Consider the following 14,906-nt stretch of genomic DNA (forward strand, 5'->3'; position numbering starts at 1 on the left):
ATAGATCTCAGTCCTTTTTTTCTCACCAAGCATTTAAATGTGTCAACAGTTCTGTCAATTCCTATAACTAAGGAAATGCTATGATGATATGTAGAGGGTCAAACGGGAGCATTTTCTGGCAAACTTTGATCGTCAATCATCCACAACCTCATAGAAGCTGAACTTCAAAAAGTGCAACCAGATCACATTTTCAATTTTTCACTGGACAAAAGACTGCTTCAGGCATCAGGAGGCCAGTATGTTCTTGTAACCACAGCTGTGGCTGTTATCCCACAAACCCACAAAGACTTCATGAAACTGATCTGAACCAGTAGTAATTCCTACTTATGCCATAAAAATTGAGAGGGTAGGTCAATGCTGAAAATTAGTTATTTCACATGAATAGCAATAAAACTATAGAATTTCTATAAAATGGTAGAGTTGACAGCTCTGTAAAAAAGTGTTCTACGTTCAATCACAATGTGTGCGTATGTGTGTGGGGGTGTTATTTCCCCACCCTACACTAAGTGAATTCTCCAATACCAGCTGGTTATCCTACTATTCAACTCAATTCTGACACTATCTATCTGGAGATAGCATCCTATTCCACAGGTAAAGGGCTCAGTCCCATAAGGCCGCCCTCCGCTTAAGACACCGATCTCCAGCCCCGGTTACCCGTGCTTCTGACCAACTGGCTACAAATTGGGGGTTCCAATGACCTCCTCCAACTCAGGATGCCAGTCACAAGTCCAAGTTGTCACCTGTAGTTCTGACCAACTGGCTATAAATCAGAAGTTCCCATGACCCCCTTCTTGAGTTTCATTAATTTGCTAGAGAGGCTCACAGAACTCAGGAAATCCACTTTGCTTACTAGATAACCAGTTTATTATAATAGGATAAAACTCGGGAACAATCCGATGGAAGACATGCACAGGGCAAGGTATGGGAAAGGGCAAGGAGCCTCCTGTGCTGCTCTTCCCAAATCTCCATGCATTCACCAACCTGGACGCTCTCTGAGCAATGTTCTTTGGGTTTTTATGGAGGCTTCATTACGTAGGCATGATTGATTAACTCACTAGCCATTAATGGTTGATTCGGCCTCCCGTCCCTCCCCCTCCCCCGATATCAGGGGGTAGGATTGAAAGTTCCAGCCCTCTATTCACAGTTGGTTCCTGTGCAACCAGCCCCACCTTTAGGTACTTTCCAAAAGTCATCTCAATCATATAAACCCCGTTGTGGTAGAAAGGGGCTTGATGTGAATAACAAGACACCAATTTCACCTTTATGGAAGTGATTTCAGGAACAGAGGCCCAGAGACCAAACATTATAACAAAACCTGCTCCCACTGTTCTTACTCCTCAGGAAATTCCAGTGGTTTTAGAAGCTGTGTGCCAGAACATGGACCAAATCTATATTTCTAACTATAAATCAGAATCTCACACTCTGCAAGACTGTAGAAGGGACGGTACACATTGTGAAAGAAGTTCCTGGCCCTGTGGCCATAGTATGACAGCCTTGTAAAGTCTCCAGTTCCTGCTATGAGATGACAAAGCCTTACAGTCATTTGTCATTGGGTCTCAACCAAACAAATGATTTTGTTTCCACAGCTGGAGGTTGGGAAGACGAACTAATATGGTTATTCCAATCTTCATTATTATTTTCATTTCATTTATTTCATTTTTTTAAAGAATGCTCTTTGCACAAATCCCCCAGGACACAGAACAGTAATAAATGTGCATTACAACTAAATAAGCTCATAGCTTATTTTGAATGGTTATGTGCTAAACACTTCACTAATCACTTTTATGTAAGTAATTTAATTCTCACAAGTTGAGAGTGAGAGGTAGGTTTTATTATCCCCACTTTACAGCTGAAGGAAAGGATGCCTCCACAGTTAAATAATTTTCCTGAGATTATCTAGCAGAAGAGTAGCAGACTGGAAATTCCAACCTGTCTGACACTAGAGCCCAGGTTTTAAACATCCATACTTTTCTTGAATTCAAAAAGTGATCTTATGGGCTGCTGGTAATAAATTTCACACATGTCACCACAATTCAAAAATTATTCAGTAATATTAGAAGCCACTGTGTTAACTATTTTAGTCAAAAAGGACTGTAGCTAATACAATCTGGTGTGGCCCTACTTAATTAAACAACTACCTGGCTTCATGAGGTAATCAATTACATCACCTGATAAAATGTATATTTGTCTAAGTAAGGTAGTGATTGAAATAAATGAAGGAACAATGGATGGAGGGAGAGAGGGAGGGATAAAAAGAAGAGGGAAGAAGGAAAGGAAGAAGGAAAGAAAGAAGGAAGTGATGGGGGGGTGGGGAATGAGAGATGGGGTGGGGAGAGAGAGAGAGAAGGGGAGAGAGAAGGGGAGAGAGAAGGGGAGAGAGGAAGGAAGGGAACAGGAAATGCATTGCTGAATGTCAACCCTGTGTGGATGCTAATATCCATTCTGAATCCACTTTGAAATTTCCTTCTGTTCTATAGATTTCTTTACTCCATAAGTCAAAACATTTCACTCCACACACCAAGAACATTATAAATCATGACTTCTCATGGCAGAACTGATTAATAGACATACTCGATACTCTTCCAAAAGACCGAATTTTTTTTAACTCTATTTAAATGTCACTTTTCTCATCTCCATGTGACTTACATATTTTCTAAATCACCCTTCATTTCACACAACCATCACACCAGAAGCTTGGTGATGAAGGAAAGACACCACTCTTAATAGTTTTGTAAATCTTGACAACTTATATTTTAAAATGGTTCTTTAGAAGTGTAAGCATTATGTCTAGAACTGATTCTAATCTAATGTTATATAATTGAAAAGATACAGCTTAGTACTTTTTGTTTTCTTTTTAACTTGGAGGGAGCTGCAGCCTTGGAATCTTTACAAGGCAGTATTTGTTAATAATATATAAAAGCATGTTACATATCAACATCAATAAAGGCAAATCAAATTTGTTTTGTACTGATAAGCTGAAGACTCTCCGGCCAATTTCTGTATTCTGTTTGTCTTAATGAATTAAAAACTCCAGAGAATGCTCTGGGTTCACTGTATTACATTTAGGTATAATCAGACAGTGTTCTTTTGTCATGGAGTACTTGGCCCTGTATTAAGTCAAAGCAGCTTACTTTGCAGCAGTAGGTCACTTGACTTAAACATGAATATTCCAGAACAGGAAAGACTGTGTTTCTCTCCCTGGGGAAGATGGCCCGAGAGTGGTGACGTGTTATCTGGCAGATATTACTTAACAATCCTCGTGTTTCTTTGAGTCATACCTTGCTCATTCTGGCAGACAGCCTTCAGGATGCGATGTCCGGGGCCACACTTGCCATGATCAGGGATACAGATCCCTTCAGATGTCAGCCACTGATAACACACTGGATCTTCACAAGGAACAGATTCAACCAAGTGAGGGCAGTGCCCTGCAGGCCCTGTGGACTCCATGAGCACGTGGCGCTGTCTCATTCTAAATCCTAAATGAGAAAGAATAAAAGGTTCATGGGATTCCATCCTGATCCAGCAAAGGAAAAGAAGCAGCAGCTAGGAAACTGATGAAACTTTTATTTGTGTACCTACAGCTAACTCTAAAGCATGTATTATTTTTATGTGTTTTATTTTATGGGAAATGGGGAGATGAGAAGAGGAAAGGAAAGACAAAAGGGAAAAGAACTGGAACAGAAAATCTGTCTTCTAAGAGTTTACAACTTAGGAGTTAGAGTGGCCAGGCATAATCAAATGGAGTAATAAATAGCATATGCCCAATGGTATCAGTAAACCAGAACAAATAAATGAAGACTCACAGAACTAGCCTAAACATAGATAAATCCCCATTTTCTTTTTGTTGCTGTTTTTGACATTCTTGATACTCTGTATTAAGCTGAACTACATCTATGCTTTGACATATCCCAGGTCATTGTTTCAGGTCCTGAGATCTCCCTGTATCAATCTCCTGAGATTTCCAGGTCAGCCTGCTCTGTGAAGACAGGACATCTTTGGGCTGCACTCCCCACCCTGGCTAGACATGGGTCCCTGGACAATTACTCAGTTTTTAAAAATGTACCGTGGGACTAGGCCCAACATTATACCATAATAAGGACGTGAATGGGTCTTACATGCTACAAGCCTACAGAGTCACAAACTCAATGTCACAGGAGTCAAGCAGGTACAAACTGAGGGATATGGGTCGACCACAAGACTGTAGGGAGTGGTGCAGTCTGTGGTAAAACAGAAGATGTGTGCTTGCTTTAAAGTGTTTGACTATTCTTGAGTTTCCATTAACTGTTACCACAAGGAAATGTGGACCCTATGTTGTCAAATCTTCCAATTTTGACTAAGAAGCCAGAAATCCAAGTTATGTTTGTTTTTTATATGACATCTCTCTATTTTTAAATGATGGGAATTAATTTACATTTTAAAAAGCCACGTAAGCTTTAAAAAGTGACTGAGAACGAGATGCAACCCTTTTGTTTGTGAGTTTTCCATCTCTGGCCCTCAGGACATATCACTTCTAAAAACTAGGCCTACCTTCCATGGGTCTCATATTTTACCGTCCATCCTTTAATTCTCCAAATTCAGTCAACGGATTTAATTCCTTTAATTCTTTTTTTTTTTTTTTTTTTTTAACGAAACCAATCTTATTACATAATAGCATCTTAAGAAATGACCATTTATTCCTTGGGACAGGTAAAAATAAATAAATAAATAAGAGACTTTTAGGAAGATAGCATGAGAACACTGAATTCACAGCAGAAGACTGTGGTAACCCACCACTCTTCCCACAAGAGGAGGGGAGAGAGATAAGTTTGGGAGCATGAGAGGTAACAAAGCCAGGTGTACCCCTCTCAGTTTGCCAGGGCCATGCCTATTTCCCCACAAATAGTAGTGAGACAAAAAGAATACAAGGCTCAAGGTGTAGTTGGCAAAAGACTGGCTCCTCTTAAGTAGCCAAGAAGGATGCAACAAATGGACACGTGGTTTTAGGCCACAAGATGGAGCCGAGCTCCCTTAGAATGTTGCAGGGCTGGGCAAGTATTTTAGATACAAAGTTGTAAGGGCTTTATCGGGTTTTTTTTTTTTTTTTTTTTTTTTGGTTCAGGGTTAACCCATGAGCTCCTTTTAAAAGACAGATTCTTACTTTATGGATTGACCACCTGTGGGAAGGCATCATTTGGCCAGTCAGAGAACATATCCTCATGGCATTGAAAATATTAAGGTCAGAGGCAATTAAAACAATAGATGGCTTCTGCTGCGCTTCATACCTCCAAGTCCATGTCATTAATTAGTCAAAATAAAACCTGCAGGAAAGTTCAGCTCCCTTCCCCCGCCACCTTGAGAAGAGCGGCAGGAAACATACAGAGCTCTAAACTACACTTGATGGCCATCAAACTACAATGACCTCTGAGCCCTCATTGCCACACAACTTGGATGACCTCTATGCTTACATGTAATGTCCATATACTGCTTATTTATTGTCTTATGCTTGTGCTTGTTTAGTTTATATCTTTGAGCAAGACACGGCATGGGTCTCCATGATTTACAATGTTTGACAACCGGCTCAGAAACTTAGCAGCCTTTACGGAGGGATGCTGGGTGTTCTATTACCTAGAGCTTAACACCAGTGAGGGGCAGGTGCAGTTTTCCTCTATAAATCAAGTTGCATCCATCTCGCCATAAATCTGTAGATTACGTCTCCTCAGTCAGTAAATTCTTTCAGCCACTCATTTGTGCTGCCCTTGTCCTGACTCTAGCTAGGATCACATCAAAGCACAAGCTCAGCATAAACAAAAACCTTGGATTCTCTTGTTAGCGCTTAACTTTAATCACACATTGGTGTTCATGGCTGCAATAGACATCAGGCTTCCTCTGGGTACTTCTGTTCTGAGAGGTACGCAACTGCCAAGTCCACAGTGGCTGGGCCCAGCCAACCATTTACCTTCATTCACTGAATTCCATACTAATCAGACAGTACCATTCAGTAAACATTAACTGCCATATGTAGATCACTATAATATACTGTGGGAAGCCACAGGAGGAACAGAAAACATAAATCTATTCTTCCCAGAGCATACAGTCCAACAAGTCAAAAAGCACATATATTAACTAAGCATCTACCCTATACCACGACTGTGATAGCCACTTTACTTCTATTACCCCAAATTAATAAATCCCCTAAACAATTTCATAAGTTACTATTCTCATTTTACATACGTGAAAACTAAGACTAGATGATAACTTATTACTTCTCCTAAGGCACATAACTGATTAAATGGATATGTATGAGGGATAAATTAGGAGGTTGGTATTAACATATACACACTACTATATATAAAATAGATAACCAACAAGGAACTACTGTATAGCACAGGGAACTATACTCAATATTTTGTAATACCTATAAGGGAACAGAATCTGAAGAATATACACACACACACATATACGCATATACATGCATATATGTACATATGTATACATATATGCATACATATACATACATATATATAACTGCATATATACATATATACATATAACTGTGCTGTACACCTGAAACAAAGTATCGTAAATCAACTATACTTCAATTACAAAAATGGATATGTATGAAATTCAGCTGAGGTCTTCCTGAGTTGTTACCTCTTCACAAGAAAGAATTCAATTCAGCTCTTGTGTATGACGTGTTCTAGCCCCACTTAGAACAGTGAATCTGACAGGTACAGTGGATCATTTCCTTAAAATAAAGCTGTGCAGATTACATATCAGGACTTTAGGTACCGAGTAGCAAGAAGGAGTTCTAATAATCACTTCCTGACCACAGATTCAGTTCACCTTCAGTGAAACTATATTTGCACGGTTTTTCTCTATGAACCCAAGGATTTAGTATATATTCTACTATTTTAGTGCATATTCTACTGAGGATAATTAAAAAAGAATGATTCGTGGGTTGGGGAAAGCAAAGGAAAGAAGTGCCAGTGGCAGAAGAGAGGTCAATGTTTTTTAACTGAGGCCATAGAAAAATTAAAGGAGGCTCAGGAGGGTCAATCCAGGTCTAAGGACCTATATCTTCACATGCTAGTGGCCCAAAAGTGTCCACGTGAGCTTCTACAAAGCCACCAATGCCAACACTTGTCTCTACACTGACTCTGTTGGGACAGGCTTGAAGAAACATCCAGCAGGTTGATCAAGGATAACAGAAGCTTATTCTCTCTTGAAGCATTCCATTTGCTCCTCACCTCTGCAGCCTTGGACGCTGGTTAACAACTCTGAGTCAAAGAACCTGAGCAGACTGAATCTTTGATTCTAGCTCTTTAGAAATCAACAACCATTCCTGCAAAGGTAGCATCTTATAGTATTGTTCTAAGTTGACACCTTCTTATGAATACAGAAAAAAGAAGCAGAAGATCATGAACATGAGAACCCTCAATGCTCAGGATGAGGAGGAGGCATAGCCCACCACCAGCCCCAGCACACACAGGCATGGAAAAAAGGAAAAAGAAAAAAACCTGCCTTACATATGATCTGTGACAAAGCAAAATTATTTCATAGACTTCTCATTCATGGTGGATCTTTCTAGCAGGCATGGATGAAAATGGAAATTTTCCCCATCCTTGTTATATAAGATCTAAAACATGGCAGTATCTTCCTACTTTAGTGTGTCATCTAAATTGATTTGTTTCGGAGCATAAAAGACTATGTTCATAGATGGTCATGGCTTCTCAGTTTCACAATGTCTTTTCCTATGGGGATTTTTAGACCTTTAGGTGCTATAATGGGGGTAGGGGTAAGGGATACTATACTGAGGGAGGGTAGGATTCCCTGAAGTCCTAACACACAAGCAGTTACCTATTGTAATGCCATATCAGGAAGCCTCCATCAAATTTCTCTTAAGAACAACTTCTGTAGGCAAGGTTGCCTTTCTAGAATATATCTGAAAAGGGACAAGGATGTCATATAAATCTATGTATCAAAAAGAATTTTTTAAAATGCACTATACCTATGGGTAGAGTTCATCCATCAGCAAGTTTTTCAGGTTATTTCTCTTTCATGTATCTCTAATTATAACTCTCTGGGAGAGTATCAAATATAAAGCAATGAATGATAAAACCTGATCCAATTTAAATTCCTCTGAAAGGTGTCCTAGCTTCACTTGACAAGTACCGACCTGCCGAACACCCATCCCCTTGTCTGCCTGTCACAGACCTGATGGAAGGAGCAAAGGCTGTGTACAACGGTGGATTTTTCTAATGTACTTTGAATGGCTGATGGCCACAAACCTCAGATGATTCCTGGTGTCTGCCTAAAAATAACAGCCACATGAAGATAATTTCTACAGTAACTAATTTCTTCTATTAGATAATAAAACATTTCATGCTTTCCCGTCCTCTTCTACTATATTTTTAAAAATGTGAACAAAAGGGACCATACCAAAGCAATAACACGTGACTGGGAAAAAGACGAGTGAGGCGAAAAAGTAATTACCTCCAACTTTACACATTTATTCCTTGCCGTGGTGGTTTGCTGTTTTTCCTCCTCAAATCCTCCACCATCCATACATAAAGAGGAGTATAAAGTATCTAGGAAAATATGACTATCCTAGATTTCTGCTAGGAGGTTCACTGCATTTCTTTAGGGTAGGCAATTCAAATATGAAACTAAACAGTTCAGTCATATCCCAGAGTTGTGTGATGTTTAATGCATTAACCAGTGTACTCCAGCCTCCGTGGAATTCTCAACTACATTTAGTTTGTGCCAGTCAGAGACTCTGGCAGAACCCGCGGTAGGACCATGGGACAGACCTAGATTGAGACGATCCTGGAACTCATGCTCACGAGTCAATGGAAATAACAAGATGACTTAGCCTCATCATAACACGCTTGGACTCCTTGTAGGCACAGAATCATTTCCCTGGAGGGAGAACTCTATTTTTTATTCTTCCCAAGAGGGATGATAGGCAGGTGGTCCTGGCAGGTTTTAGTAAGACCTTACAAATAAAAATTCTCTCTACTCTAGGGAGACATTTATAAAACTGCAAACTCCCAGACCTGAATAACAATCACTGCAGCTTATACTCTGTCCCGTCTGTGATTACTTAGTTCCTAGGGCAGGTCACTTAGCCTCAGTAATTCTCATCAATCCCAACATGCCCCTAAACTCAGCAGGTGGCTGGTAAAACTACCACCTTCAGATAAAGAAGTTCTACTGTCTCTACCCTTTCCTTCAAGCCCCAAAGGCTAAGCCTTTCTTTGAAAAATTTATTGTTGAAGGCAAAAAACACACATCCCAGATACCTGGTGCTCTCAAGCTGTTCTTGGAATACCCTCCCCTTCTCATACAACTGCAATCCACTTTTGCTCTCTCTCCAAAGATGATGCACTGGAGCTAAGGTGAATCCCACACCTCACGCCATATCCCCTACATCAGCTCAGTGATTCGCTCTCATGGATAATGGTTCCCACTGGCCAATGGGCAGAGGGCTTCTCTGCTAACCTCAGTGTTGGACTTGTGCCTTGATCCAAACTTCTTTAGACTTATGGAGGAAATCATTAAGGAAGCCAGTGTTAGAAGGAACAGTGGACTGAGAAGACAGGAATGCAAGTTCTTAGTGCTGGCCTGGCCATTATTAAATCACTATGGGATTTAGGATAATTTCTTTACTTCTCCACACTTTAGTTTTGACATTTTAGGAAGTGTTGGATCCTTGCTGAAACTAAATGCTGATACAAAGTTGGGCAGTATATTAGTTTCCTTGGGTGACCAAAACAAAGTACCACAAACTGAGTAACGTAAAAACTACAGAAATCTGCCTCATAATTCTGGAGGCTAGAAGCCCCAAATCAAGGTGTCAGTAGAGCCATGCTCCCTCTGAATGCTCTAGGGAAGGACTGTTTTCATGCCTCTCTCCTAGCTTCTAGTAGTTATTGGCCTATAGAAGCCTCACTCTAATGTCTGCCTCTGTCTTCACATGGCCTACTCCTTGTCTTCTGTGTCTTTGTATCTTCATAAGGCACTCTCCTCTGTGTGTAGCTCTGTGTGCAGATTTTCCTCTTTGGATAAGGATATCAGTCATTAGAATAGGGCCTAGCCCAATCCAATATGACCTCATCTCAAGCTGATGACATTCACAATAACCCTATTTCCAAATAAGGGCATATTCACGTGTCCAAGGGGTTAGTATTGAACATATCTTTTTGGAGGACACAATTTAACCCACAACAGGTGAAGTCTAATGAACGATGCACCAGGGTGCCTTTGTCAGAGTTGACTTATGCAAGAGGGGGAGAGAAGCCAATGATGAAGTAGTTTGGCATAAAAGCATCTTGGGAAAATGGGGTGAATGAAAGGGTCAGAATGTTGTGAGTTTCCCAGATGAGTTCCATGGACCTGTTCTGAGTTACATGGAAGAGGAAGACAGAAATAAAAGTTGAAAGTGCAGTTTTTCACAAAGGGTTTTGTGAAAATTTGGCTCAAGTGGCCAAAACTGCAACACAGAATTGGGAAAAAGGAGCATTTTCATTTTCTGAATTGTTACAGAGACTCTATGGGCCAGAACAAAGGGGACAAAGCATTTAATAAACATCTATTACATTTGACCCCTGCATTGCTTCTATCTTCTTGCAGGATCAGGACCTCATATTTCCTTAAAGGAGTTGCTCCTGCCCCACTCTCAGCTTGTGAGGCTTGGATGGAGTTGTCCCTCCAGTGGTGGCCGCATGCCTAGGACCTGGCTGGTTCAGCCCCACATCCCGCAATCAGAGCGTCTGGGTCAGAGAGGAACACATGACACAAAGCAGCCAGTAAGACTCAATTCCAGGACTCTTCCTGAAATTATTAAGGAAGACACTTCTTGCTACTTTATTTACCATCGACAATAAAAATTACCTTATGTGTGTATGTGTGGTGAGAACTTTGAAAATTTAATCTCTTAGCAACTTTTAAGTATAAACACAGTATTGTTAACCATGCTATACATTAGATGCTGTACGTTAGATCCTAAGAACTTATTCACCTTGCAACTGGAAGTTTGTACACTTTGATCAACATCTCCCCATTTTTCCTACCACCTAGCCCCTGGCAACCACCATTCTACTCTCTATTACTATGAGCTTGGGTTTTTTAGAATCTACATAAATTGAGATTTACAGTATTTGAGATTATACAGTATTGAGATTATACAGTATTTGTCTCTCTCTGAGTTATTCCACTTTGTATAATGCCCTCAAGCTTCCTCAATATTGTCACAAATGGCAGGATTTCCTTCTTTTCTTATGGCCAAAAAATATTCATATATATACTTTCTATATATGTGATATAAATATGATATATATGTGAGATATATACATACATATATATATATATATAACATTTTCTTTATCCATTAATCCGTCTTTGGGCATTTTGTCTGGTTCCATATGTTGACTATTGTGAATAATGTGGCAATGAACACAAGGGTACAGAGAGAGAAAAATATTAAAAGTCCTTACCACAAAAAAAAGTAACTCTGTGAGGTGATGGATATGTTAACTAACCTCACTGCAATAGTCATATATATATATATATATATATATATATATATATATATATATATATATATATATGATTATATATCAAATCATCATGTTGTGTACCTTAAAATTACACAATGTTATATGTCAGTTATATCTCAATATAGATGATAAAAATTAATTAACCATAAAAATAAGATATTACCCTTTATAAGATGTTATGTTGATTTTATTACAATGTTCTAGAGAAAAAAACCCTCCACATAAAATGTGCTTATTGATTTTGTGACACAATTAGATCTAGAAACCAAAATGTGTGACAAGAATGGATCTAAGAATCAAGGAAACAAAATTTTTATCTTTATTCTCTAATTTGTGATCTGCAGACCATGTTGATGTTAACTGACCTCTGAAAGATTTTATGAAATTGAGAGACTTTTACAATCTGCCCCAGTAAAATCATAAATAGATTTTACAAATTGAGCTTAGATAATTAGGATGATATAGGGCTGTCTAATTTTTTGTTTTGTTTTAAATCAAACATCAACTGCACAAAATAAGGTTCGAATGTAATACTGCCTCTTAAGCAATAGAAGACAATTATTTATATCACTGAAGGGATTTAGAACAACATCTAATACTTGAATTTTTGTTAACAAATTCTAAGAAATAGATGTTTCAAATCAGAGTGTCTCAAATAGTTACAGAATTTTGTTGTTGCCTTGTTATCCATCTGTCAAGGACACGAATAAACACTAAAAGGCATATGTTAACCAAAACTAAATCTACAATAAATGTTTAGTGGTTAAAAAAAAGAAAAGAAAGAAAATTAATGGTGGTCTTTGCTCCATGGAGAGGACCTGCCTTAAACTGAACCTAATAAAGGGAAAAGTAGAAGCAAGAGATGGAGAAATAGATTATAAATAGAAAGAGAAAAGAATAGAAGACTGTAGAAACAGAAGACTATAAAGAGGAAGATAAAGAATGAAACTGTGCTCTGTTGACCTCTTGATACTTTGGGATGCCACCCTACCTTCCCTTCTATTTTTAGCTAGATGAGCTAATAAGTTCCCTTATTTTGGCTTATACTAGTTGGAATTGGGCTTCTGTCACTTATAACCAAAAGTGTCCCAATGAATATAGGGCCCACTTGGCCTGGTGTGGGTTCTCCAGCTTTGAAAGCAAAGGAAGGCAACACTCAATGCAGTAACATTGTGCCAGCAGGGACAGCCATGGCCACAGTGGCTGCAGGAGCCTAAGTCCAGCCTCAAATGATCTTCTAGACAGAGACCTTAAAACAGAGACACACACATCAAACATAAGAGGACTGGTTCTAATAACAGGTAAGTCACCCTGGGGAGCCTCATATACAACTACAAGAGACTTGCATAGTCCAGTTATACACGTGTGGACCACAAGACAACAAATCGTGAGTGTTAGAATTAATGGGAAATTATTTGTACCTATAAGCTAAAGAGGCTTGGGGGGCATTCTGGTTACATGTCTAATACAGGAGTAGCATGAGCTTTCCAATAGACCCCCATATTCTACTGAGATTCAGATTTCTATTGTTTGACAAAAGACTTAAATTTAGCCTTTCTGTCCTAGACGCAATACACATACTCCTCTTCTACCTTAGAACAAAAGAGACAGAATAAAGAGAAAAGCCAAGGGACATGGGTGTGTGAACCTGGGTGTGCCCATGTGTGCCTGTGAGCTCTCTGGGGAGTTCTGAAATATGAGTTTTCAAATGGAGGTAGAATTAAGCTGAGAGCATCAGTATTGTAGCATCAAGCACTTGGCCATGTGGTCTTCTTTTGCGTGGGATAACTGGAGGGATTAGTGCTTAGCAAACACAACCTAACTTGTGGAACATCCTTGGATCTCATTTCTCTTAGTAAAATGAATATTTCCTTTTAGCACTGCCATTAAGGAACACAGTATCAATAAAAACTGAAGGATCAATAAAAGAGAAGTCAAGATGCCACTAAAAATGTACATTTGAAGATGCAGATGTGTATATAACAGCAAACCAAAGAAAACAGGACTGCTCAGACCTACAGATTTTTTTTTTAACATCTTTTCTGGAGTGTGTATATATACACATATATATATATATATATTTTTTTTTTTTTCTTTTTCACTACAGCTCCCATCAAGGGCTTCTTTTCTTCTCTTTTTTTTAAATATATATTTTTTGGATTATTTAAATTTCTTTATTTTATCCATTGTATCTGTCTCTTGGCCACTGAAGAGTTTTGTGGGGTTTTTATTAATATCTTTATTGGAATATAATTGCTTTACAATGTTGTGTTAGTTTCTGTGGTATAACAAAGTGAATCAGCTATACATATACCTATATCCCCACATCTCCTCCCTCTTACATCTCTCTCCCACCCTCCCTATCCCACCCCTCTAGGTGTACACAAAGCACCAAGATGATCTCCCTGTGCTATGCGGCTGCTTCCCACTAGCTATTTATTTTACATTTGGTAGTGTATACATGTCAATGCCACTCTCTCACTTCGTCCGAGCTTACCCTTCCCCTTCCCTATGTCCTCAAGTCCATTCTCTACGTCTGCATCTTTATTCCTGTCCTACCCCCTAGGTTCTTCAGAACCTTTTTTTTTTTCGATTCCATATATATGTGTTAGCATATGGTATTCGTTTTTCTCCTTCTGACTTACTTCACTCTGTATGACAGACTCTAGGTCCATCCACCTCACTACAAATAACTCATTTTGTTTCTTTTTATGGCTGAGTAATATTCCATTGTATATATGTGCCACATCTTCTTTATCCATTCATCTGTTGATGGACACTTAGGTGGTTTCCATGTCTTGGTTATTGTAAGTAGTGCTGCAATGAACATTGTGGTACATGACTCTTTTTGAGTTATGGTTTCCTCAGGGTATATGCCCAGTAGTGGGATTGTTGGGTAGTATGGTAGTTGTATTTTTAGTTTTTTAAGGAACGTCCATACTGTTCTCCATAGTGGCTGTATCAATTTACATTCCCACCAAGAGTGCAAGAGGGTTCCCTTTTCTCCACACCCTCTCCAGCATTTATTGTTGGTAGATTTTTTGATCATGGCCATTCTGACTGGTGTGAGGTGATACCTCACTGTAGATTTGATTTGCATTTCTCTAATGATTAGTGATGTTGAGCATCCTTTCATGTGTTTGTTGGCAATCTGCATATCTTCTTTGAAGAAATGTCTATTTAGGTCTTCTGCCCATTTTTGGATTGGGTTGTGTGTTGTTTTGATATTGAGCTCCACGAGCTGCTTGTATATTTTGGAGATTAATCCTTTGTTAGTTGCAAATATTCATTTGCAAATATTTTCTCCCATTCTGAGGGTTGTCTTTTTGTCTTGTTTATGGTTTCCCTTGCTGTGCAAAAGCTATTAAG

The 14,906-nt window shown here is 39.0% G+C and overlaps 1 protein-coding gene across 1 annotated transcript in view; it reads right to left on the minus strand.

Moving 5' to 3' along the window:
• The window catches only part of THSD7B (thrombospondin type 1 domain containing 7B), a 786,243-nt gene that overhangs the window by 490,638 nt on the left and 280,699 nt on the right, over window positions 1-14,906 (minus strand). The window contains exon 6 of the mRNA XM_068543998.1: window positions 3,279-3,476. Within this exon, the coding sequence (XP_068400099.1) occupies window positions 3,279-3,476 (198 nt within the window). The remainder of the gene's footprint in view (window positions 1-3,278; window positions 3,477-14,906) is intronic.

Source organism: Eschrichtius robustus, chromosome 5 (genome assembly GCF_028021215.1).
Source record: "Eschrichtius robustus isolate mEscRob2 chromosome 5, mEscRob2.pri, whole genome shotgun sequence".
In the NCBI taxonomy this organism is placed as follows: Eukaryota; Metazoa; Chordata; class Mammalia; order Artiodactyla; family Eschrichtiidae; genus Eschrichtius; species Eschrichtius robustus.